At 45.8% G+C, this 25488-nt stretch overlaps 1 protein-coding gene across 8 annotated transcripts in view; it reads right to left on the bottom strand.

The window, feature by feature from the left end:
* The window catches only part of ADAMTSL3 (ADAMTS like 3), a 242883-nt gene that overhangs the window by 65570 nt on the left and 151825 nt on the right, over positions 1-25488 (bottom strand). For 6 of the 8 annotated variants that reach the window (XM_073227130.1, XM_073227129.1, XM_073227128.1 and 3 more), the window contains 4 exons: positions 25319-25466; positions 23706-23790; positions 15866-16155; positions 5937-6066 (listed from right to left, as the gene is read on the bottom strand). In XM_073227130.1, the coding sequence (XP_073083231.1) occupies positions 5937-6066; positions 15866-16155; positions 23706-23790; positions 25319-25466 (653 nt within the window). Of the gene's footprint in view, positions 1-874; positions 2047-5936; positions 6067-15865; positions 16156-23705; positions 23791-25318; positions 25467-25488 lie in introns of all 8 variants that reach the window. The other 2 variants (XR_012127161.1, XR_012127160.1) reach the window with 2 other exon arrangements.

Raw genomic sequence — 25488 nt, forward strand, 5'->3', positions numbered from 1 at the left:
GAAGCAGTGAACCTGGGTCCTTTCTAATGAATCAAAAGAAAGATGTTCAGTCCCTAGGGCTCCATAGGAACTGAATTCTCATTCACCCCAACTGCTCTGGGGTCTTAGGCCCACAGGTCCAGTCCCACCCACCACTTCACACCTCATTCCCTTCCTAGCCCAGGCAGTTGTCTTCATGATTTTGCCCTGGGCATGTTGTTTTAATTTCCATGTTCTCTTCCTCTATCTATCATTGATCTGTGTTTGGAGCAGAATAAGAAATTAAAATACCATCTTAATTGGAAGTTTATTAATTAGTTAGATTATAATTGATCCTAAGTTTCCAGTAGCTTTAGAGATGAGGGAAATCACTAACCATAGATACCTAAGCCATACATTAATGACAACTGGACTACATAGGCAAATAATACACGGCTTTTGTTTCACTATAAAAACAATAAGCAGCTTAATATGTAATTTATTTGAAATGATTTTAGGATGATCATCTTTTGAGAAAGTATGTAGCTAGAAGAATCAATTATAGGTACATGTGACTAGAAATGGAGCCATTTTTATTCAAGAAGTGGGTAACAATTTCCCATTAACAGACAATAGACTAAATATAGAATTTTAAAAAATTCAAGAACTAGGGAACAAGTTGGTACAGAAACACATCAGTCTTGCCTCTTACTTTCCTACTTCCCTCCCGACAGTGTTAAATCCAGCCAGAGGAGAAAGCTCTCCTCAGACTAGTGGGCCCGTCATGTAACCGTGCCTGTTTCTATCAGCTGCTGCTTTCTCCTGGAAAAAGCAAACTCCATGAATAGAAGACACTCGGCAGTTGGAGGGTAAGGGGGGCAACGCCATAAGAGCAAATAAACATGCACCACCCGACCTTGCAGAGTTCCAGGCTGATACATCAGATCCATTTGCCTCTGGGTAAATAAAGATCCATCGACTGTCCAGCCCAATCTCAGTGGTAAGTTTCCCCCCTGGGGTGATATTTTATTGCTATTGCCCTTGGAATCAGTAAATATTTATATGGAAAATATTGTGCAATACCCTGTTCCTGTGATTCCTACACCACTGGTTCCTAGAACCTCAAACATTTTTGTAAACTTACCTTTATTTTGGCATCAACTCTTTGTCTCTGCTGGTGTTTTTCCAACATAACTCTCAACCTTCAAAAATTATTAAATTTGCAATTTTGAAATGAGGAACAGTATTTCCCATTACATAAAAAAAACACAGACTCCTAGTTCCTCAAAGTGGCCAGGACACAGTGTGCTCTGTCATTCCGAGCTTGGAAGCTCTGTGGGCCAGGCGCTGCTGGAGAAGGTGACGGGCCTTGCTGAGGCAGTGACGCGGGGAAGGGAACACTGCAAACGGGCCAGCGCACAAAGAAAACAGCATGAAGCCCTCAGCACGCCTCACCGGACAGTTTCTAGACTTGATGCTAAACCTTGCTGTGATCTGGAGAGCAAAGGAAGACAGCACTGCACATTAGCCTCGACCCTGCCGTGACCTCCCGGGCAGGCCAAGCAAAGGCTGTTGCTCTTAGCCCTGAAACAAACCCTGAGCATCTCAAACTGCTCACGAATAGGCAGGAGGATTATTGTAAAAAGGCCGGGCAGAGTTCTGGAGATGTGAACGAAAAATGCAACTTGAAAGTGTGGCTCAACAAGGAAGGACTGGAGCTGAGAGGGACTTCGGAGATCATAAAGTCTAGCAGCTTTCGTCATCATTCAGATTAAGAGGTAGGCCCAGAGCTAAGGGGCTTGTCTGAAATTCCTCGAGGGGTAGCCATGGAGTGCTGCCCCCGACCCTGACCCATTCCCGGCTCTCTTCTGACCGCTGTTTCCCGATCAAGTGTCTCAGGTTAGGTTCCTGTTATGCTTCAGCAGTGAGCCGATGATGACTTCCGCGGGGGAGAACTAACTTACTGCATGGGAGAGGAGGGCTCCAGGCGGAGGCCACGGTGTGTGCAAAGGTCCGAAGGCATAGACAGCCCAAGCATCGGTCACCACGCGAATCTCCTATGGCTGCTGTGCCAGGTCCTCAGGGTGGCTGTGGCGGGGGTGGGGAGAGAGGCGGGTACTGACAGGCGAAGTGGTTCAAGAACCTAAACTAGGCTCAAAGGACTTTATATGCTCTTACGGACTGAACTGTTTCCCCTAAAAGATGCTGAGGTCCTGAATCCTGGTATCTATAAATATGACTATTTAAAAACAGGGTGTCTGTGACCACATTTGGATGAGGTCTTTAGAGTGTGAGCCCTGATCTATTACAAGCGGTGACCTTGTGAAACGGGGAATTTGGACATAGACACGCAGAAGGGCGGCAGCATCAAAACCCAGGGAGAGAACCACCCACAAGCCAAGGGGGTCTGAGGCCACCCGGAGCCCGGAGAGAGGCAGGCAGCAGGCCCCCCAGCCCTGCCCTCACGGGGCCTGTGGCCTTCCAGTCTCCAGAACTGGGAGGTGCGCAGTTTCTGTTGCTTAAGCCCCAGGGTTGTGGCGCTTTGTCACAGCAGCCCAGGAAACCAGTACACACGCCAAAAAAAAAAGTGGATTTTAATCCACAAGGAAAGGAAAGTCACTGAAGGGTTGACGTGGGAGGTTCCCACAGTCGCTCTACAGTTTAGAAAGATATTTCATAGCAACACTTGTGCACATGGGCCGGAGGGGAAACATAAGAGGCAGGAGTGTATTTAGATCCTCTTGAAACAGTTCAGGCAAAACACGTCTGAATTAAGGCAGGGCAGTGAGGAATGGACAGGACAGATTTACAGAACATCGTGACGTATACGTCGTCAGGAGTGCCCCGTCTGTGATTTCAGAGGATAACTGAAACCCGAAAAAGCCACTTGGTATGAATCCCCCTCTAAGAAGGGACTCAGATCCTATCACAAATAGTGGGAAGAACGTTTGACTCAGACTTGGTTATGAAAAATCCAATTTAAAATTAAGAAATCAAGTTACTATCTTGTATTGAATATAATTTAGGTTGTAATTACAAGTGTGTACACTCATTTTTAGAGAGGGAATGAACTGTTTTGTATTTTCTTTTTTTTTTTCCTGAAGAAATCATATGATAACACATTATGGCTGTCTTCACTCGCGGAGTAAGATCGCAACAGGGTTATTTCTAGCCAACAAAACTGAGTTCTGTTCTCAGCCCCTCTGAACCTCGCTACCCGCGAATCCCTCTCACTGCAAGCATCTCCCATGCTGCCATCTGTTTTCATTTTCTATTTGTCATCTGATCACTTTTGCCAATATCCTCCTTTGCCAATGGCTTGGGCTAGAAATACAAGACAGTAGGGTGGTGAAGACTAGCTTTATGCTGATATGGAGTATGGTTTGAATCTGGAAATAAAATATACCTCAAATTTGGGGGTAATATTTTCTTTTTAGTCTTCTTTGTTTACAGCTATGAGAATTTCATGCTTGACCAAACCGTGGTCACCATTTAAAGTTGGTACAAATTTCAAATACTTTCCTTCTATGGTTACTGTTCCAGAGAGTGCCGGCTAATACAGAGAAAGGGGACGCAGCGCCCGATTCCAGCATGCTGAAGCAGTGAATTCTGTTTCTTCCCCTCCCTGGACATCCTCCGGTCCCTTACCCAAGTTCAGACAGGTAGTCATCACTTCCCATCTGTGTAGCCTCAGGGGAGGGATGTGTCAGAGAAGGAAAATAGAAAAGCTGGCTTTTCCAAAAAGTCTGAGTCAGTGGTTCCAATGTTAGAATAAGAAAAAGCCTGAGAAACCTAGATAAGTAACTTGGGTTACCAAGGCTTACACACTGCATAGCTGCCACTTCCCTAAGGATAAAGGGGACGTCCCACACGGTACATCCGGCTCTCCTCCCCATACTGGATGTTCTTGGAACACTCTGAACACACCTGACAAAGTGGGCATCCTGCCCAGAGTCAGACCAAACCTTCCCAAACCCCCTCCTGGACTGTCTGTCCCGTGGACCTCTGCAAGCATACTGCTGTGGACCGCTCTGGAAAGCAGTACGCCTGGGCAGGGGGCCTGGGGGAGCAACTTCCCTAGGCTGTTTCTGAGCCTGGCCCACCAAAGTCAGCCTGCAGGTCTTTGCGGCTTCATCTCAGCCAAGCACGTCACCATGGCTCTGACACAAGCCGGGAAGCTCCTGGCACAGACATGCCCCAGAGATTTTGAGAGTTCGGTTCCAGACCACTGCAATAAAGCAAACACCCCTATAAAGTGAGTCCACTGAGTCTTCTGGTCTCCCAGTGCACCTAATCGTTACATTTACCCTATACGGTAGTCCAATTACGTGTGCAATAGCAGTATGTCTAAAAAAAACAGTGTACATACCTTAATTTAAACATACCTTATTGCTAAACAATGCTAACCATCCTCTAAGTTTCTAAAGAGTCCTAATCACTGACCAAAGACACCGTAAATACAAGAATGAAAATGTTTGAGATATTATTAGAATTGCCAAAATATGACACAGAGACATGAAAGAGCAACTGCTGTTGGAAAAATGGTGCTGCCGCCAGCTGGGGGCAGTTCTGGAAGGTCTTTGTGCTCTTATGCAGTGCCAAGCTGCCACAAACCATCGATTTGTAAAAAAACTCAGTACCTGCAAAGTGCAATAAAGTGCAATAAAACGAGGTGTGCCTGTATCTCCTTAGCATACAACTGAAGTCAGGAATATGATAAAGGCTATGAGCCACGGCCTGGCTCGCCGTAGGGGTGCTCTAGCCAAGGAGGGGCGCCCATGGGACCTGCCTCTCCCGAGATTGTCCTGGGCAGAGGGTGAGAGTCAGCAGGCAGGGGCCCGTCTCCGGGAAGTGGAGGGCTGGATTCCAGGCGGGGCTCCCTTTGGTGATCCCTACCCTCACACCAAAAGGCAGGAGTTTTTACATCACAGCCAACTCTTTTCATGGAATCAAAGTCAGATGGGTCACGAGAATTCCAGAGGCGCAAATTATGTCCTAAATAAACATAAAGCAGACCTGTCCTTATTCCAGTACAGCAGGGGGGCGTGATGAGCTTCCTCAATTATGGAGATTCCTAAAAATAGCAAAACTTGCCATTAATCAATAAAGGTACTTCATTCCGCGGGCGGATGTAAGTGCCAAGAGGCAGGAAAGAGATACTGGCAGAGAGAGAGGGGGTGATGGGGAATAGACTCTAAATTTTTGGCAACTGATTCTAATCATAAAAAAGTGCTCAAGACAATACAGGTAAAGGAGAGAAGAAGGGAAAGGTGGGGCACAGGTTCGGGAAGGTCTTATGTGAGAACCTAGTGATGCTGAGTTATAATTCTGTGGCCGGCAACACCCAGGGTTAAGGGGACACGGGGAAAACCTGCCCTCCCTTCTGGTAAAATTCCCCAAGGTCTTATAGTTAAGCAAGGAAACAGATTAACTCTTAAGGTCAACCTTTTGGACCTAGGAGACCAAAATAAGTCAACCTTGCTATTCTTTGGGGCCTGTAACATTATAACCCCCAATCTGAGACCTAAGGCAAGTCAGTGGGAAGTGTAATGACATACTGGGATAAATTCTAGGTAACAAACAGGAGGGCACATGGTCATTCATTAAGTATCTACCGTGACCCAGGGCCTCTCCACGTCAGCTCTTATGCTCTTTGATGCGAATTTAGGCAAACAAGTGCCCTTGAGGAGACAGATCAGAGAAAGAAAGCAGAACTGCTGACCTCACGGTTTTCCCAGCAGCAGGCCAGTTTATGTTCACTCATACTGGGTGCAAACAAAGGTCCACAGGGCAGTATTTGTGTGCACAAGCAAGAATCTGGTCGGAGCGTGATTTGGGCAGAGAAGAGAGAACTGTGAGGTAGGCAAGGCCGATCTACCTTGGGTGAACCAGTCAGTCTACACACACATGCATTTCTTGGCAGAAGAGAGAGTTGTCATCAGACACAGCATGTCCTGGGAGCACAAGACGGCACACACCTGGGCGGGCAGGGATCCGTGTTACAGGCCCGGCTCATTGCTGGAGGACGGTGGGCCGTATCACACAAGGTGTCGTTGACTGTCTGCTGGGTCTGGGTGTTTAAGCACACTGCTATGGCTTCCTGGCGCCCTGCAGGTTGCAAAGAGAAAACAATGTAAATGACTTAGAATGACTTACTGCGGGGGGGAAAAAGAGAAGAGGCTCTTGGGCTTCTGGTTCTGAAGCCACTGCCCCTTTGACTACAATGCATGGCTGTAGGCTGCCTTCCAGGCACAGATGGGAGAAAACAACCGCTCCCATTTTTCCAAAGGCTCCCAGTCTCTGATATTCTTTTCTCTCAGTCTCCTTTTAAACTCAGCCCCTCTCTTCTTTCCCTTCCAAACACATTCATCTCAAAACTTTAAAGAGCACCCCCAGCTCCTCATCCCCCTTCAGACGTATCTGCATTCCAAATGGACTCAAATAAAAGGTTCCCTCAACCAAAGCATCAAAATGTTCCTTCCGAACACAGACAGCTGTTTCCTGAAAAGGAGTTTTCACATCAGCTACTAAAGAATAATATTGTCTATATATCATTGCATATGTGCTAACTCTGATGTACAAGCCTTATGAAAATTTTCATGGCACTCTGAGCTCCCACTCCCTATTCCTGTGATTGGCGATATCTGTATCACCAGCCAAACAACAGAAATATCTCCCAGCGGGCAAGCGGTTTGACGGTATGAAGTGCCTTCAAATATGTTAGCTGAGCCCACAATACCCCGTGAGGTCAAAAGAATGGTATCATTATCTCCATTTTATTAATTTCATCATCAGAAAACTGAGGTTTAGAGAGAAAGTAAGACAACACAAAGTGGTAGGTGCAAAAAACTAAAAATCAGATTTCCAGCCTTCTAATTCAAGGGCCTCTCTTTTGTACACGAGGGATTCCAAAATGCAATACAGCTAAGCTGGCTTCTCAAATCAGCAGCTGCTCCTTGTTCGAATAGGAACTTTCAGAGGCACATTTTAGCTCTGAGGCCAGACAGGCCCATCTGACCCCAAGGCCTATGTCTCAACTACTATTCTTTGTCAGCTGAGACAAAAGGAATTATTGGGAAATCAGAACTGAACAAAATATAAATAAAACTTTTGATGGAAAAAAAAAAGAAATAAAAATTGCAATGCTATTTGAAATATGCAAATATATTTGGTTTCATGCAAGAATATGTGTTCCCTTATGTTATAAGATTGTGGTTCTTTTTCCAAATGCCATGTTTCAATTCAACCATTTTACAGTGTTTTACAGAATAAGGTATGGGCCAAAAGTGTGTATAAAATATGTATTTGTGACGTTCAGTTCTTTCCACTAAAGCTTCCCCTGCGTTCTTCAGCTATAATCTCACATTTCTGGCCATGGCAGGATGCCCCATCTTAAGCCTCCATGCATCTCCCATAAACTTTTTTAAAAATATAAACACTGGCTAACCTGAGATACAAGGAGACAAATGCTACAGTTTAACAACTAGTTCTCGTTTGCAAATGTCCAACTTCCTTAGTGACTTTACTGGGACATAGATGTTTATCTTCTGGCAGGTTTCATTTCTTTTTAATCTGAGAAAAATCCAGCTATGTTTCACATATATTTTAATTTGTAATCAAATTTCTTTAGAAAATATCCACAGAGACTATGTTGGAATGTTTTCTGGAGTTTGAGCGGGTGGGTCTAAAATCACCAGTTATCTCATTTCAACCATTTGGATGAAATTTTGTAACACTCATGAAAAATGTTGCTGGCTTAAAGCAAGTCTATGCAAAAGAATGTAAAAGGTAAATAGATTCCTCAGCATACTCATTGAGGTGGAATGTATTTTCCAAGGACGGCCACAGGGATCCCTCCCACCACACCTCCTGCATCCACAGCATGACTTGGACACCCTTCATGTCAAGAGGCATCATCCAACCTTTATCTTCAAAAGTAAAAGTCAAAATTATAAAAATAAGTTTTCTTCATTTTACACTTAACAAAATTTGGATAGTAATTGCAAGAGTACATTCAGAAGATGTAAATCAAATCAAGTGCTGAGATTTCAATAAAATTTTTATAATAAATTCCTTGGTAGCATAAGCAACATTATCCACTTCACATTTTGACTTCTGCAAAGTCATAATGAGAGGATCATTTTGGTGTTTTGGGATTTTTTTTGGCAAAAAACATATGCAAAGCCTTCATCAAGAAATGAATGAATGATTCAAGGGTAAAACCATGGACTCTGAGAGGGGAAGCAAGAGCCAATAAATTAGCTAATATATCCCCTTCTGTTGGTTTCAGGTTAGTCTGAGTGGGGTTTCTTGCAAACGAGTCTTGACTAGATCAACATGCCAATAACATAGCACACATACACCGGGTAAGAAACACCCAGAACAATGAAGAAAATATGTAAGTCAGAAGCTTTAAGTGCCACCCAGCACTTAGTATATCAAGTTGTAAAACAGATATGGAAAAATGATTTGAATAAGAAAATTATGTTGACTTAATAACCAAATAACCCTGGGCCCTAGAAACTGATGCAATATGCTCTTTTTTAGTACCGACAGACCATTAACAAAAATTGATCCTATATTAGTTATAAAGAAAAATGCAGTAAGTTCCAAAAGCCAGAAATTATGCATGTAACAGTCTCTAACCATAACATAGTCCAAGTTTAAATTAACAACAAATAATTAAGCCCCTAACACCCAATCATTAGAATTTTTTAAAAGCCATTTCTTATATAACTCCTAGGTCAAAAAGAATGAATAGATGTCACATCATTTGTGGCAAGGAAAAAAAAGAAGAAAGTGACTTACAGCAACTTGAGGCTAGATGGACACCTCTGGATAATAAAGTGTCATGAAATGGATAACTTCTTTCCAACATCAAAATTATGGAATTTACTTAAAAATCAGGATCTTGACTATAACAATAAGCAGTGGGGTGGGGGGGGCTTGAAAGAATGGTTAAGAACCAGTCAAGATGCTCCCCCCCTCTCTCTGGCTCCCAAGAGGGAAGAATAAGAACACACCATTTAGGAACCAGTTCTTTCCAATTTTTAAATAGATTATATCTCTGATGTCAACCATTTAAGATGATTGAAGGGAACGGAAAACTCCAGTTCTTCTTACAAAACTATTATAATCCTGATGAGAAAAATCTATAAAAGGAAAGAAATAGATTTGCTTCACATAGTGTTGCCCTGTGATGCTCTAGTGCAGAAACCTACAGCCATACTGAAAAGAATAGCTAATATACAGGCTTCTCTCTGCTGATTAGCCAGTGTGATAGAGTGAGCACTGCGTCAGCTCCCAGGAAACGGAACAGAGGGGAAAAATAAAATGCTATGGGCCCAGCCAGGTGCCGAAGAACAGTACCATTTTTGGTGTCAACTGCAAGTTTTACAGCCATCCAAATAGGTGAGTTCTTTTTAGGAACCGGTTGAGGAGACAGCTGGTAAAGATTAAGGATTGTTGACAGCCACTTGGCCTTACAAAAGGCATCATAAACATCGCTGGAGCCCGAGAGGAAGTGACCAATTATATCAAGAGTAGCTGGGAGAAAGTACAGCTAGACGCCTGTCATGATTTGCAGGGTTCGAAGAGAACAAAACAGAGATTGTTAATGTACCATGTCAGGAACAGCCTCCATAGAGAGTGTGCTAAAGTGAGCCCACAGTGAGCCAGTTCCGAGTTCACGTGTTTTCCTGTTTGCGGGAAAGCGTTTTTGTACTCCACGGAGCTAAGAGGGCACCCACACACAGCAGTAGCATTCAGGCCTGCGTGTGTGCAAAACCCTCCAGTAAGTGCTAGCACGCTGCAGTCAGCACTGTAAAACAGACACAGGATGACCTCAAGCGCCTGTCTGTTGCCCCACCAAATCCCTGGCACACAGGTTTGCACACACACACCAGACAGGAACACATCACCCTGCTTTCACATCCAGCCTATCCTTTTCTCTCTTTGCCCAGTTCAGGGGGAGCCGCGCCTCCACCTCATCTCCACCACTGTGCTTTGGATTGCATTCCCTTCCATCTTCTTGGGAAGGGGGCTGATCACCCCGCTTTTCACGTTCATTCCAGAACTTTCTCACTGCCTTTCAAATATACCCAAGACTCTCTGTGATCAAACAACATGACACACACACACAGCACCCACCTCAATCCACAGTGCCTCTGGCCACCATCCTCTCTGTCTTCTTGATCACAAATTTTGCCACAAACCAGTAATCCATTCTGCTCATTTCCATTTTGTCACGTGTCCCTCTTCCCTCCATCCTTTCCCACCTGGCTTCTGTGTCCACGGCGCTCCTGAACCGCCACCCCCCGCGCTGAGCGCCTCCAGCCCTCTGTGCCCGTCACGCGGCTGACCGCGCTCGCCACCGCGCCACTCCCTCCAGCTTTCCTCCTTCCTGTCTTGCTGGCTCTTACTTTCATTGACTCTGCAGCTCAGCGTCCTCCACTCAACTAGCAAACGCTGACTGTCCTCCAAGCTCATTCTTAGGTCCTCCGGACGGGCATTCTCTCCCTGAAGATGCTCGTCCGGGCCCCGAGCTTCACTGCTCTCCATGCACAGTGTCCACCCTGACCTCACGATTCCTTCTGCCCAGCCAGACCTCCTGTCAGCTCTCATCATCTCAGAAAACAGTCCCAGGACTCGGACTTAGCCCCGGCCCCTGCTGCCCACCCCACAGACAGGTGTTCACCTTCACGCACAGCTCAGGGACACGGCTGCTGCCCGTCTCCGCCAGCCCCACTGCCCCAGCCCAGGCCCTCGCCGGGACCAGGCAATGGCTTCCTAGCCCGCTCTCTTATATCCGTTCTATCCCTTCTAATCCATTTCTTACAATACGGCTGGACTAAGCTTTTCGAAATAAATAAAAATTTGACTCCCACTTTAATTTCTTGAATGGCTTCCCCTTGATCTTGGGATAAGAACAGAAATCAATGCAGCCAGCAAGGCCTTAACTGCCGGGCCCCTACCTTCCCCTCTAGCATCATCTCACACGAACCCCGGGCTTCCTCGGACTCCAGCTGCACCTGCCTTCTGCGGTTCCTGGAAGGTACCAGGCACCCTCCTGCCACCTGGGGCCTTTGCACAAGCTCTTTGTTCTGCTGGAAATTCTCTTTGTGCCGCCCTTTCCAATGCCTCTTTTGCTTAATTGATTCCTCATCTTTCAGATTTAAGTATGAGTATAATTGTCTCTAGAGAAGCTTTTCCTAACTTCCTTAATTAGGCCAAGTCCCTCCTCTCCTCTGCCTTCATAGCCCCACATGCTTCCTTTTTAGCCGCTACAACTGGCTGTAATTTCACATACGTGTGTGTGGTTATGTGATTAATGCATTTCCCCCGCTAGATGATTTGAGTTCCAAAGGCAGGAACTACTGAGTCACTATATCCTAGCCCAGTGCCTGCAAGAAACATGCAATAAATTATTTCAGAATGCTGTATTTGAATGAGACAATGGAGAGGTTCTTGCTACTTCCAGGGCCAAGGCAAGGCTAGCATGATCCACAGTATTTACTATTCTTGGTGAAGTTCTAGACAATCCAGTAAGATATAAAACTTAAATGAGATAAATAACGATTGGAAAAGGAAAGATGACATCATCATTAATTCCAGATGATTATTTACCTAGAGAATTCATAAGAATTCTTGGATGCTTTAAGGGGTTCAGCATGCATTAAGTTTAAGATGCACTGAGTTTAGTTCAATCTGACTAAAGAAATTTAGTCAGAAAGAATCACCCCACTAACATTTACTACATACCATGTGTCAGGCACTGTGACTAAACATTCTAACATCACCTTGTTTAATAATTATTTTCAGTCCTTTCATTAATCTTAATGAGACAGGTGTGGCCCTTCTCATTCTACAAAAATAAACCTCGATAAACTTAAATTCCTCGCCCAAAAAGAGTGGCAGAGACAGGGGTGCAAGGGGTCAAATGGGGTCAAAGTCCATGCATGTATTACTAGCCTGTGTTGTTAGAACATGCAGAGGTGGAAAAGAAAGGTCATTGATGCAACAGATAACATAAAATGCAAAAGAAAAACTTTGATAAGGCATGTTTATGACATCGCAGATTACAAAACCTTACCAGAAGCTATTAAAAAAGTGAGCCTATCTTCCAGGGTGTACGTGTGCGAACCCCCCCACACACAGTGCTCCATACACATGGACATATGTTCTGGAAGCAGGAAATTGAATATGTCTGGATTCTTCATGCTTTGGAGATTAAGAAAGGATTCTCTGTCGCCACTCCAGTATGAAAGGACTTAGGGAAGGTTCTTAAGTGTCTGTGCCAACAACAAATGGATTTATTTTTATTTCCCGTATGGCTGTGAGGACAAATCGGAAAATAAAAGTATGAAGACTATCAGGATGTGACCAAAAGTTTATCTTTCCAGAAATGTGTAATTTGCATGTATTATTTTCCTACCAGAAACAGGAAGGGCGAAGAAATAATCGTACGTCTGTGGATGTTCCATTTCCCTGTGATTTATGGTCACTGCGCTTTCCCCCACCGTAATCCAGATTCAGAGTTAAAAACTGACGTTTATAAGCACAAGTAAGTGGACTCGCAGAAGCCGACCCTCCAAAGCCACACGGAGATGGATCACAGACAGGCAAGTGTCACCGCCTGTAAGTAGTGCAGCCAAGCACCAAGGGCTCTGCCCCAGCACGACAAGGACCGTGTCTCACTCATTTCGTATCCCAACACGGAGGACAGAAGCCAGGGCAGAGCTGTAGCATCTGGCACAAAATAGACACCCAGTCCCTTACCTTTATAGAGTCTGGTTTCACATCTGAGCTTTTGAGGTTTATGGAATTCACTTATTTATTTAAAAAGAAATTTTAAGCTTGAACCCAAGAAATTAAACACAGCACTTTTTGCCAAGTTGGGAAGCTTACGGTATGCACTTAAGAGTTCAACTAACCCTCTCAAAAGGAGAATTAATTGTTTGTTCTCTATTTTGGACTGCAGGGTGGCCTCTAAACCTTGGTTTCCCAATTGTAAAGTTTGGGACAATGGGTGTCCAAAGCTGATTTACAAGATATTATTCTAGAATTGTATGACACAATACACCCTTACAAGGCTAAACTGCTGTTTAACCAGTTGTTCGTGTTGAAAGATTACCAGATTGAGCTAAAATTTGAGTTAAAATTTGTAAAACGTGTTCCAGATATACAACCGGATGCTGGAAAACAGACGGCACCTTCACAGGCAGCTTCTGACCCCAAATTTCACTTCATTACAAGGCAATCTGTCCTCTCCCAGCTGGCCGAAAGGCGCGCAGTGCCAGCGAGGATAAAGTCAGTTAGTGGAGTTTCACATGACTTGTAGGCTTGAAGTGGATTCAAAGGTCATTCTACTCTTCTAGGCAGATACCCAGGAGAAACGGAAACACATCCGTGAGAAAATGTGTGTATCAACGCCCACAGCAGTGTTATTCATAATACCCAAGACATGTAAATAATCCATCTTTCTAACTGATGAATAGATAATAAAATGTAGTCTATCCCTACAATAGGACAGTATGTGAGCCATAAAAAGAACTGAAGTGATTCAGGCAATCACAGGGTGAACTGTGACTGAAGACGCTATAGTAAGTGAAAGAAGACGGTCCCTGTGGACCGCACATCTGTGATTCCATTTACACGCAATGCAGAAGGCAGATGAGCAGTTGCCAGGAGCTGCCGCTGGCTAGGAAAACGGGCTTAGAAGGGACATGGGGAGTGACCATGCATGGTGCAGGGTTCTCTTGGGGGTAAGTAAAGTGTTCTGAAATTGACTGTGGTGATGGTCGCACAACTTTGTGAATATACTAAAAACCACCAAACTGTACACCTTAAATGCATACATTGTACAGTATGTGAGTTATATCTCAATAAAGCTGTTAACAACAATAAAAATAGAAAATCATTCCAGTCTGTTCCACCATCCTGGAGGTGAAGCCTAGGCCTATCTTGCTGAGTGCTGGGCACACAACAGCAGAATCCAGCATCCTGGCATCAGCCTTCAGAGATGCCACCTGACACAGCCAGCTGAATGGGGACCCCACCGTGTGTCGTTGGGCAGCACAGCTGGTCTGTTGAGAGCCAAAGACCCAACATGCATCTGCTTTCCCAAATGCAGGGGGCCTTTCTAGTGAGGAAGAGGTCTGAACTCAAGGATGGCAAGGACCCACATGAACCAGTGACCCTCTCGACACAGTGAATGAAAACTTGAGACTGATAAAGTTCAGGTGGGGTGTACAAGCAATGCCAGGGTTCACTTCTGATCTCACAATAAAAGACAAAGCTCCAGTACTCGGGGGAAACACGGGGCTCAGAAACGGCAGAGGGCTGATATTTTGTTGGAATGCCATGGAAAGTTCCAGCCGTCTGTAACTATAACTGAATAGGGGACCGTTTTTGCATCTCAACAACTACCTCTACTCATCAGGAAAGTAGAAATCAGCTCCCAGATTGCCAAGGGCATGCCAGTATTAAGGTTCCCAAGGTATAACAAGAGAGGAATCGAGTCCCAAATACTGAACTCAGAGGGAGCAGTTTCGGGCAGCCACAGACAGGAGGCAGTGTGGGAGCGACCAAGTTGATGGGCCCTGGAGGTAAGAGACGCAGCAGGCCTCCTGGGTATGAGTGAACCAGGAGAGCTGAATTCCCAGCTAGCTGAGAAGGGCAGCTAAGAGCCAAGGAGAAGCAAGAGAGAGAGGGAGAGAGAATGTGGAGGCGGCAAGTTCTTCATTTCCCAGATGCCCCCTGTAGAACTCCACAGGGCAGGCAGTGGCTTAGCTGCGGCCGGTGGGCAAAGCGTACACTGCCTTATCTGGGTTTATGGCAGGGGCAGGCTGGCAAAGCTAGAGAACAGGTGTCTAGGGCGTTTAGAGGTTGAATTAGGTGGGACTGGAGAAAGACAGACACCATTACGTCACGGGACTGGATGGGAAGGGTCGAGAATTTACTTGGGTCTGGGGAAGAAAGGGTGGGGGTTCAGGCACAACAACCAGGCCTGAGCTCCTACTAACAGGTCTGCGGCCGCCTGGGGGAGTGCAGCATGCCTGTAACTGCCCCAGAAGGCAGCAGCCCCTCCCGTCTCTCCTCCGTGGGCAGGACTGAGGGCAGAGCATGTGCAGCCCAGGTCTCCCCATGACAGCTCGAGTCAAGGGGCAAGGGGTCAGGAGCTCTGGGTTCCTGAAGAGACAAGTCTCCTTCATGTGAACAGAAGATGTAGTTTTCCGATTGGTTATTTCTATCTTTTCCCTGCCGGCAGAGACAGCCCTGGAGAAGGCCCGTCTGGGCTCCTGCCCCCTGCTCGCCCACTCCCTTTGGGACCCTGGGATGCCTGAGTCGGCCGGAGCCAACCTCCACCTCATGGGGCTGCCTGACTGCACTGCTCTTCCGGCCCCAGCAGGGCCACCGGTTCTGCGTGTTCCTCACACACACACGCGCATCTCAGCATGTGTGTGTTCTGCCCTGGTTTCTGGCCCAGCGTGCAGAGATGACCTAAATGTTCTCTGAGGATGACTTCTGACTGAGAGCAGACCAGACATGGTAAATCCCGGGCGGCCCCAATCTGTAGCCCTGGTTTATGCACAAGACCGCCTTGACCTCAATTCTGCATTTTCCTTTTTATTCAATATTCATCAGCCACTCTCTCCCCACCTGGCTTATGCAGGTGCTCAGGCCAAAGGAACCTAACTTTGTGGTCAGGGTAGAGTCCCGCTCTCCTTTATCTTCCTAGAATAATCGCGATGCAAAATGAAAGAAAAGGCATAGTTTGCAGCTATTCGAATGACCTAACCCCCTTTAGCGTCTTGCCAACATGGATGTTTGGCTCAAGCTCAGCTAATCGTCTCTCCAACTGTTAGCCACACAAGACACAGCTGCCCTGTTTGCAAGAGTCAAATACCTCCCAAACACGTTGTCGTGCAAGGGGTGAAGCCAGCATACTCCCAGTCGTAAGTCATGTCACTGTCCTTCTCCTGGGGAGAGGTGTCCAGCTGGTGGGAGGCAGGGTCCCCGTCACACGCTTCCAGGAGGCAAGGCTGCTCGGTGGACGGCTTGGGGCCTGCACACTCTTCCTCCGGCAGCTCCGTCTCCGTCTGTGTGAACGCAAGGAGCACGCGGCACTTCACCTCCCGGGCCTGCACGCCCGGCCCACACGTGGTGCTGCAGGCCGACCAGGGCTCCGGGGTGAACCTGCGGGGAGCCGGGGAGCCACAGAAAGGAGTGACAAGCGTTCCATGAAGCAAAAAATTACCTTCATTCCGAGAGGATTCAATACATTTTGAATGCTGCACTGTTATTGATGCTGTTATATAATTAACACATTTTCAAATCTTAGTAGGAGCAGAGGAATTTTTTCACTATAGATTTACCAAACTTTTGTGTCTGTTTCAGAATTCAAATTTATGCATGACATCATTGAAAGGTTTTCTGTACGATTTGGTCATAAAACATTATGGAGAGATCATTTCTATTCTGATGTCTCCTATAATATGGAGATTTTCACCAACATGTATTCAAAAAATCTTCATTGAGCTTGTCTTTTGTTAATAGGCAGAGTTTTATTATTAAACGGTCTCAATATTTGGGAGCAGAACTGTAGGATAACAAATGCTTTCTGCAGAGTAGATGAGGTGTTAATAATCTTCTATTTAACATATAAATACTCTAAACTTCCTAATCTGCTGGAAAACATCAAGGGTATTGCACAATCTGGCTGAATAAGTCACTTATTTCTCATCCTGAATTACTATCCACTAAGTCAGAGGTCATCCACCTATGGCCTTTGGGTGAAATCCGACCCACCTGTTTCTATACAGACCACCAGCTAAGAATGATTTTTATAGTTGTCAATGATTAAGGGGAAAAAGACAAAAGAAGGATAATATCCTGTGTGATGTGAAAATTCCATAAAATTCCATTTAAGTGCTCATAACGAAAGACTTAGTGAAGATAGCCAGGTCACTGGGTCACCTGCTGTTTAGGGCTATATTTTTGCTCTATGGCAGAGCTGAATGTTTGCAACAGAGATTGGCCTGCAAAGCCTAAACTATTTACTATCTAGCCCTTTACAGAGTGTGTTTATTGATTTCCACACTTAATTTAAAAAATAGATTTGGCTCAGACACACATACTGAATACACTCTGGAGCAACAGTTGCATCATGAGGTCTCAAGGGACAGGCAAGGGGTTCAGTGACAGAGTAAGTCTGGAACCCTCTTGAGTTCAGTGACGTTCACCAGGTTTATTTACCACGAACTTTCCCCCAGACTCTGCTGTGTGAATATGCACTGGAAACACCTACAAGGGGAATATGATGGGCTTCACTTCATAACTTTAAGTGAACACAGACCTCCAGTCACAGGATACTGTTGTACTAAATAACTTCAGAAAATACTGCTAAGATGTCTGCTTAAAGTACAGCTCCAAAACTTAATGTTTAAAATCTCAGAAAGATGGGTAGTAAGGGCCTCTCAGTCATCCAACTTTCTCCAGACAAGACGTCATTAGCATAATCCCACTGGCAGAATGAAGCACCACTGCTATATTTGAGCCCAGTAAAGAAATACCAATAAACTCCCCAAATTTTGTTTACTGTGTTGAACGCTGTCAGCGGGCAGCTCTATTCCCTGGTCCTCATACTCCGCGAGCAGGCTCGCTCAGCCTCCCAGGACGGAGGAGCGCTGAAGTCATTTCTGCACAGTTCCTCTTTTCTTTCCCACTGCTTTCCATGGCAGAACTGGAAAGCGGGAGGCTGATTAAATTTGAGATGAGACATCCTTACCATGTAATAATATGAGGTCATTTACAAGGAGGAGGCAGGTCTGCGAGCTGATAAGGAATCGTCTCCTCTCGGAGATGGTTAAATGAAACAAGGATGGGGTAGTTCATATACTATGGTCTTTATCTAAGTATATAAAAAAGAGTATATGTAAGCATATACTATATATATATCTTACAGATATAGTATATATCTATTTATAGCATATATGTCTATGTATGCTGATTTATGTATAACTTCTCTTTTCTGGAAGCAATTACAAGTGCCAGGGCTTCCCACTAGACAGCCAGGAACAGGCCAAAAAACGCCAGCAGTGTGAATTATAAAGGAAAACTGCACCGAGACCACAGGGAAAACGTGTGGAAGGTGGGGAGGAGGCGGCCCCTCAGGCACGAACAGGTGCCACGGGTTCAGCCTCCCAGGCCACGGTGCTTCTGCAGCAAAGCACATATTAACTTTGCTCAGTGAACAAGGCAAAGTCAGGTGGGGTTTGCAAGTTCGAAATTTCCCCATGTTCCTGATAGTGTGGAAAAGAGGGTGGGCTGGGTCGCTGCTATTGATAGGCGAATCAGCACGGGCTTTCTGAAAAGGAAATTGGAAGTAGAAATTACATGCCTTCAGTGTACCTGTCGTCTGGCCCAGAAACGTCATCCCAGTATATGTGTCCTGAGGAGATAATTAGTTGCAATATGAGAGCTGCTATAGTTTTGTTTTATCATAGTGAATAATGAGAAACGAGCTGCAGGAATTTCTAAAATGTAACTGTGATTAGATCATTTGCTAAAATCCTTAAGTGGTTTGTACCCACTGCCTCCAGATGAAGTCCAATTTCCTCAGTGAGCCGTGGACGACCTCCAAGACTGCTTCCTTTCCCAGCTGCACCCATGCTGTCTTCACTACCTCCCTGCCCTGCAGGCCCCTATCCACACGCAGCACCTCAACATCCTGGCATGTCCCACAGGGGTCAGCTGGCCTGCAAGCAACCCCAAATGCCTGGTATGCTATTTTTGTAACACCTACACACATCTTAGGACCTCAGTTCATGTACCACCTCTCCCGGGAAGCCATTCTTGACCCTGAACCTCCCAATACCATAATATAATCACTAACTTCTCTGTCCACTTTATTAGACTAACCTAAGGAGGGGTGAGACATGAATTCGGATCAGAGCTCTTCCTAGTACCACATGCCAGAGAACCACCAGCCATCACTCAGGAGCTCTGCAGCCACTGGGCAATCCCCTCACCTCCCTGCGCTCTGGTTTCCTCTCCCCCAAAATGCCTCCTCACAGGGTCACTGTGAAAATTAAAGGGAAGACAGTGTGACACAGAAGAAGTTGTTACCGTTGTTGTGAGAAAAACAGATGCCTGAAATACAACCTAAAATTTGATTTTAGCAAATATGACTTCCACAAATGGCGAAGCCAAAATAGCAATGAAGAAAGTGTACAAAGTGTTCTAAATCTGTCCTGTTTCCTTGGTTTTCACATACGGAAAAAACAGGAGAGGGGGGAAACATGGCAGCCTGAAGTCTTGCAAATCTCGTAGAAGCCAGGAAGGCCCCCGGGAGAGGACTCTGAAACGATGAACTGTATCAGATGTCAACACATTCCACAGCTGAAAGCTCAGAGGGTCAAAACTGCAGTTGCCTTGGCTTAGCTTTATAAGGTATAGGTGTAATTTTTTCCTAATTAAAGAAAAAAGAAGCTCTTGAACATCGCTCCCTGTGTAAATTCAGAGCTCGGCTCACGGTAAACCACTTGGCAGGCTTTCCTGGAGGGATCTGGAACGCAGCTATGTTCATCTTCTCCTTCAGCGTGTCAACAAGCAAGCATCCCCAAGCCACAGAAGACAGTGGCAATAAAAGGATGAACTGGAAGCTGAGAAATGTTGCGGTTTTGTGTGGAAATCGAGGGAATGAATAGGCAGAAGTGGTGGGAGGAAACTATAAACTTCACTCTAGACAGTCAGGAACAGGCCAGGAAACGCCAGCAGTGTGAGTTATAAAGACAAACTGCACCGAGACCACAGGGAAAATGTGTGGAGTGGGGAGGAGGCGGCCCCTCAGGCACGAGCAGGTGCCACAGGTTCAGCCTCCCAGGCCACGGCGCTTCTGCAGCAAAGCACATATTAACTTGGCTCAGTGAACAAGGCAAAGTCAGGTGGAGTCTGAAGCCACTGTAGCTTACATGCTATCACCCTTTTCCAATTCAATAAAATGAAAACTATTTTCAGACCCTAGGGACTATCTGATCCAGTGGTTCCCAAATTTGGATGCATCCCCCCAAATCACCTGAGGTTCTTGCTAAAAATGCTCGTGACAAATTCATAGAGGTGGAAAATAAAATAGATGTTACTGGGGCTGGGGGTGGGGCGGGGTGGGGGAGTTCATCTTTAATGGGGACAGAGTTTATGTTAGGGAAGATGAAAAATTTCTGGAGATGGATAGTGGTGATGGTGGCACAACAATGGTAGTGTACTTAATGCTACTGAACTGTATGCTTAAAAGGTTTAAAATGGTCATTCTTTAAAATTGAAATATAATGGACATACAAATATCCTATTAGTTTTAGGTATACAGCATAGTGGTTCAATATTTTGATATGTTACAAAACGATCCCCAGAATAAGTCTAGTTACTATTGGTGGCCAAACAAAGTTATTACAGTTATTATTGACTACATTCCCTAGTTTTATTGACTGTACATCCGCAGGACTTATTTATAACTGGAAGCTTGTACCTCTTAATCCCCTTCATTTATTTTATGTTATGTATATTTTAACATATTTGTAAAAAAATACCTGGCAGAACAAACAAACACAAATGCTCCCGGAGTGTCTGACTTAGTGGAGCCCAGAAATCTGCATTTTAAATTGCACCACAGGTGATGCTAATGAAAATGATTTGAGCACCCACTTTAAAACATGGTGTTGTAGTTATCAAAAAAAGAAAAAAAGGAATCCTTCTGTTTTAGAGATATGCCCTGACATATTTACAAATGAAATGATACAGTATTTGCGATTTTGCTTCAATAATGGCCCAGGGGTGTGGGGGCACGTTGGTGGGGTGGGTGAAACTAGAGTGGCCTGAGTTGGTAACTGTTGAAGCTGGATGGTGAACACCCGGGGTTCACTATACTATTCTCTCCTCTTTATATAAGTCTGAAATTTTCTATAATCACACACACAAAAAGCTTTTGCAAAGACTTAATCAGGCTGGGGCCATTCTGCAAAGAGAGGAGAGGGTGACTCGGGGATGGAAGGGAGCCACAGCCCACTGCAGTTGGGGAGCACCGACGGTTCAGCGTGGCTGGAGCGGCCCATTCAGGTCAGAGCAAGGACGTGGTTGGAGATGACACGGGGCGCCAGGCGGGGCGCCACCCTGCTGCGTCCTGACGGTCTGGCGAAGGAGCGTGAATCTTTGGGCCACGGGGAAACCTGGGGCATTCTGAGTGCTGGAAGGAAAGGATCCGATCTGTGCCCCAGTGGGACTGCTCTAGGGACTCTGAAGAGGAGTTTGAGGGGATCAAGTGGGGAGCACAGCAGAAGGCTGCTGCAGATGCCCTGATAACCGATTTTAAGACCTGGACAAGGATGTGGTGGGAGAGGAGAGGAGTCAGAGCTCGGGAAGATCTTAGCAAACAGGACTGGCACACCGCAGTAGTTAATTACACATAAGGGAAGAATGAGGAAGACGGACAAATGCCTCCAGCTCTAACTTGGGATGGACATTAACCGAGAGGACATCCCAAAGAAAGAGCAATTATCTAATAGTGTTTCTGAGAATAAAAGCTCCTGGTGGAACCCAGCATTCTAGGCTGAGAACTCTATGACCTTCCTCGTAGGACAACTGTGGACGTACTCCCTTTCCGGCTGTAAACCGCGGCCTTTGTATGGGTTCCTTCCCTTACAGACTCATAGGGGGTCAGGGTTGGGAGAAAGTTCCAGTGGCATTTAGCCTAAGGCTTCCTTGTACAATTGGGAGGTATGGAGATGTTAATGGACTTACCCAAAATCCGTATGATCTTTTTTAACATATGTAAGGCTGTCCTAACTTCAAAAACAGCAGCGGAATCCAACACACACATCTGACCACTCTTTTCTACCTACTTGACTGCCCGTCTTCACTCCTTCTTCAGTCAAATACCCATTTCCTTCTAATCTGGAATTCGTTTCTTGAATCTCCGCAGTATTTATTTATCCATGCTTTGTATGGTATTACCCTAAAATGAACTGTGTGAGACATCCTTGTTCACGTACATGGCCTTCCCTCCATCATCGCAGTTTCCCCTTGGCTTTCTGTGGGCTTCGAACGCGGTCTGCCGGGCCCCCGTAAACTCTGTTCCCGGTCTTTCTATCGGTGACCTTCCCTTGACCCTCCCTCCCTCTTCCACTCCAGTTCTCGCCATCCACTCTCCTCACCCCGCTTTTCCTCCAGAGCTCTAAGCTTCTGTCATGAGCCCACCTCTCTGTTCAATCAGTTACTCTGGGGTCAGTCACCTTGCTGTCTACATTTCCTTCCTCTGGGTTCAAATCCAGGCCTGACAGCCGTCCACGTGGCAAAGTGCTGTGCATGTCATAGTGTCACATGTTGATTCTCTCAGCACATGTAACTAGAGGCACGGTGCCTTCTCAGAGAGAAGCCATCCACGTGCCCCAGGGCGCCCTGCTGGGCTGGAGCACAGTTGCCAGGGCCACCGACAGATGAGAATGGGTTCTGAAAACAGCAACGAGGTCAGCGGGGGGTCTAAAAACACCACCACATGAAAACCACTGAAAAGGCTAAGAATGATGAGCTTGGGAAAGGCAATGCCCTTGGGAACCAGCTTTCTTCAAGTTGGTGAGAACTTGCCCCATGGGGTGGGACATGGATGTGTTCTTTCTGTTTAAGAAAGCAGGAATCTGAAGGAGGTATATTTTAGCCCAATAGGAGGCTCAGGTTGCACACACGGGAATGACCTGCCTCTCGAAGCAGTGGGCTCTGCCATTGCTGAGGTGTTGAAGGAGAAATGTCTGCTCGGAGAGGGAACTGGCCCCCGAGACCCCCTTTCCTCCAACACCCCGGGAGTCACTCTCCCGGCAGAGAGCCTGTCAGCACCACAGACGGCACACGCTGGACGTGGACTCAGCCGTCCTGTCCGACTAGCCGCGTCAGTCGTCGGTGCTGCTGTTCTCTTGGACTCCTGCACTGGGATCCCCAGCACCCTGGACTCCTAGCTCTTGTCGGATCCCTATACTTCTGCCTCCAGAACGTTTCTTTGATTTTTCTCTTGATTATTAAATTCCATGGATACTGTTACTATCCACACTTGCCAAATCACCCATAGATAAAAGTCATTGGATTTTGTGATTGGAATGGTCCCTGTGATTGGAATGGTCCCTGGCGGGACAAAGCCCAACCTGTGTACTTATAAGTCAGGAGAATGAGACACAGAAAAAATTAGACACTTGTCTGAGGTCACACGGTTACAAGTGGTGGTTCTAGACTGCATGTCTCCTAGTGCCGTGTTCTGTCCGTTGTCCCAAACCTCAGTAGCTCCAGGGTTCTTTATTGTCATTCCGGCTGCCCTGATACATTTCAGCTTAGTGGGCTTTATAGAGATCGGCCACGACTTAACCACGGGATGGCTGGTTTATTTGTACAATCCTGTGATGGTCCCTGGTCAAATCATATTTGTGAATCTAGATCTAGGAATTATCCCCGTTCTCTTAATTGTAAGAGACGTCTGGGTCTGCTTTGAGCTGAATGACAGTTCTTTCCTGTGCTTCTCACAGATACTGCCAAAGGAAGACAGATGAATTGTGAAATAAAGAAGAATTCTAGCCAGCTCGACCTCGCTAGAGTCTGCAAATCCAGGTCATTTGGACTGGAAATCTATCACTGCACTCCAACGAGTACAAAACACCCCTCTATCATGTTCTCTGGCTGCACCCCAATGACCCTGTGAAAAGTTCTGGACTCACACTGGTTCTTCCGCTGCGATTCTGCTCTCTTCTATTTCTTGTGCTTGTTTCAGCCAAGGTAATTTAGCTTCCACTGGGCCTTTTTCTAAGAAAAGAGGAATATAAACATCAAGTTTAATTATTGTTACCCATTAAGGAGTTGGATACATGATCGTTATTTGTCAAAGACTTCATGAATAAAGCAGTCGTGCCTTTTAAATGCAAGTTGCGTCCTTGCACTGTACAGGAAGTGGCTTCTGGATTGAACCAAAAATTTGCCCCATTTCTTTTTTTAATCAACACGTTATCACAACGGGATGCAGCAAACCATCCATGGCACAGTTGAGTATGTTCTTCAAGTGAATGTAAAATGCCTTTTATAAATCAATACCAGTTTCTGCTGTGTTGGCATATCGCAGCTCTTCCTTCAACCACATCAGCTTGCTTTTGCCACACTTCCTTTTTTTGTGCGTTGAATGAAGAAATTAATAGAGGACAGCAAATAACACAGAGGTTTAGAAAACTGGGAGGAGGAGATTCTGTGCAATGGTTCACTTAAACTTTTATTGTAGCTGTTGAGGTAGACGATTGCCAATTACCGCTGGCATGCAGGAGCAACCCAGTGCCCTTTCTGTCCTTGAATCTTTCTAAGACGTGAAGAAAGAACAATCTAGTTACGAAATGAGAAAGAGAATCATTGAGGGCTGCCTCAGGGAAATCACACACACCAGCAAAGTGGCTGTGGAAGTGCAGCAGGAAGGAGAAAAAGACGTCACTGATGAAGTTACACAATCAGTATTTACACCTTGCGTGGCAGCCAGTAATTTTTCTTGAAGAGAGGGTTAAGTATTTGCTGAAAGGTTAATGATGAGGCAATTTGTATGGCTGATAAACCCAGAAATAATGAGGGAGCATTTCCCATCCCCTCTCCAGTTCTAAAGACCCCTCTTTCCATTTCCAGAAAGGAAACACTTGCCGTAACTGTTGGTTGCACCTCACTGAAGTGTAAGGAGATAATCACGTCTAGAAAGGCGCACACATCTTAGAGATGATGCCACGACCCCCTATCCAGGGCTGCTGCCATTTCTGCCAGTTCATGCGGCACAGATGGGAACTACAGAAGAGATTCCAAAATGCATCTGCAGATCTACACTGACCACTGGGATGCATTCTTCCCTCATTCCACAGCGGCAGCAGGACACACAGCCAACACGAGGCGCATCCTTCCAGCAGGAGGCGTGTGTGACGTGCTGAGGGCACAAAGGAGAAAGGCCGTGGGGCAATTTTCTGGCTCCTCTGCCCCTTCGTCCTCCTCCTTTCTTCCTCCCCTTTCTCTAACCCGCCTCATCTTCCTCCTTTGCTCCAACGCTGGGACTTTGCATCAAGAAATGTTAGTTTGAGCCTAGACAGACAGGAACCACTGCATGTACTGAATCAGCTAGAGCTCAGTTTTCCCTCCAGGTCAGTTCATCACACAGGCCCAACTTCTTTATGCACATGGACAAGTCTGTTTTAATTTCCAGGGAAATGCTTTTTATACGAAAGTTGGAAAATTGAAATGTAAATGCCGCAGTATCAGACCAAGTGCTGGAAAACAGCACTGGATTTAACTTGAAAATGCACCGCAAGCTCACCTTTTGGTTTATAACACGGCACGGGAATGATACATTCTTCCTTGATGTGTAACTTCAGCTGCGGGTTACAGCCACCGACGTGCTGTCCGCGGTGGCTGACGCACAGGACGACCCGGTACCGCAACCCGCGGCCGCAAGTCACCGTGCACTTCAAAGAAGAAATGAGAAGC

This window comes from Manis javanica, chromosome 18, assembly GCF_040802235.1.
Source record: "Manis javanica isolate MJ-LG chromosome 18, MJ_LKY, whole genome shotgun sequence".
NCBI classification, from domain to species: Eukaryota; Metazoa; Chordata; class Mammalia; order Pholidota; family Manidae; genus Manis; species Manis javanica.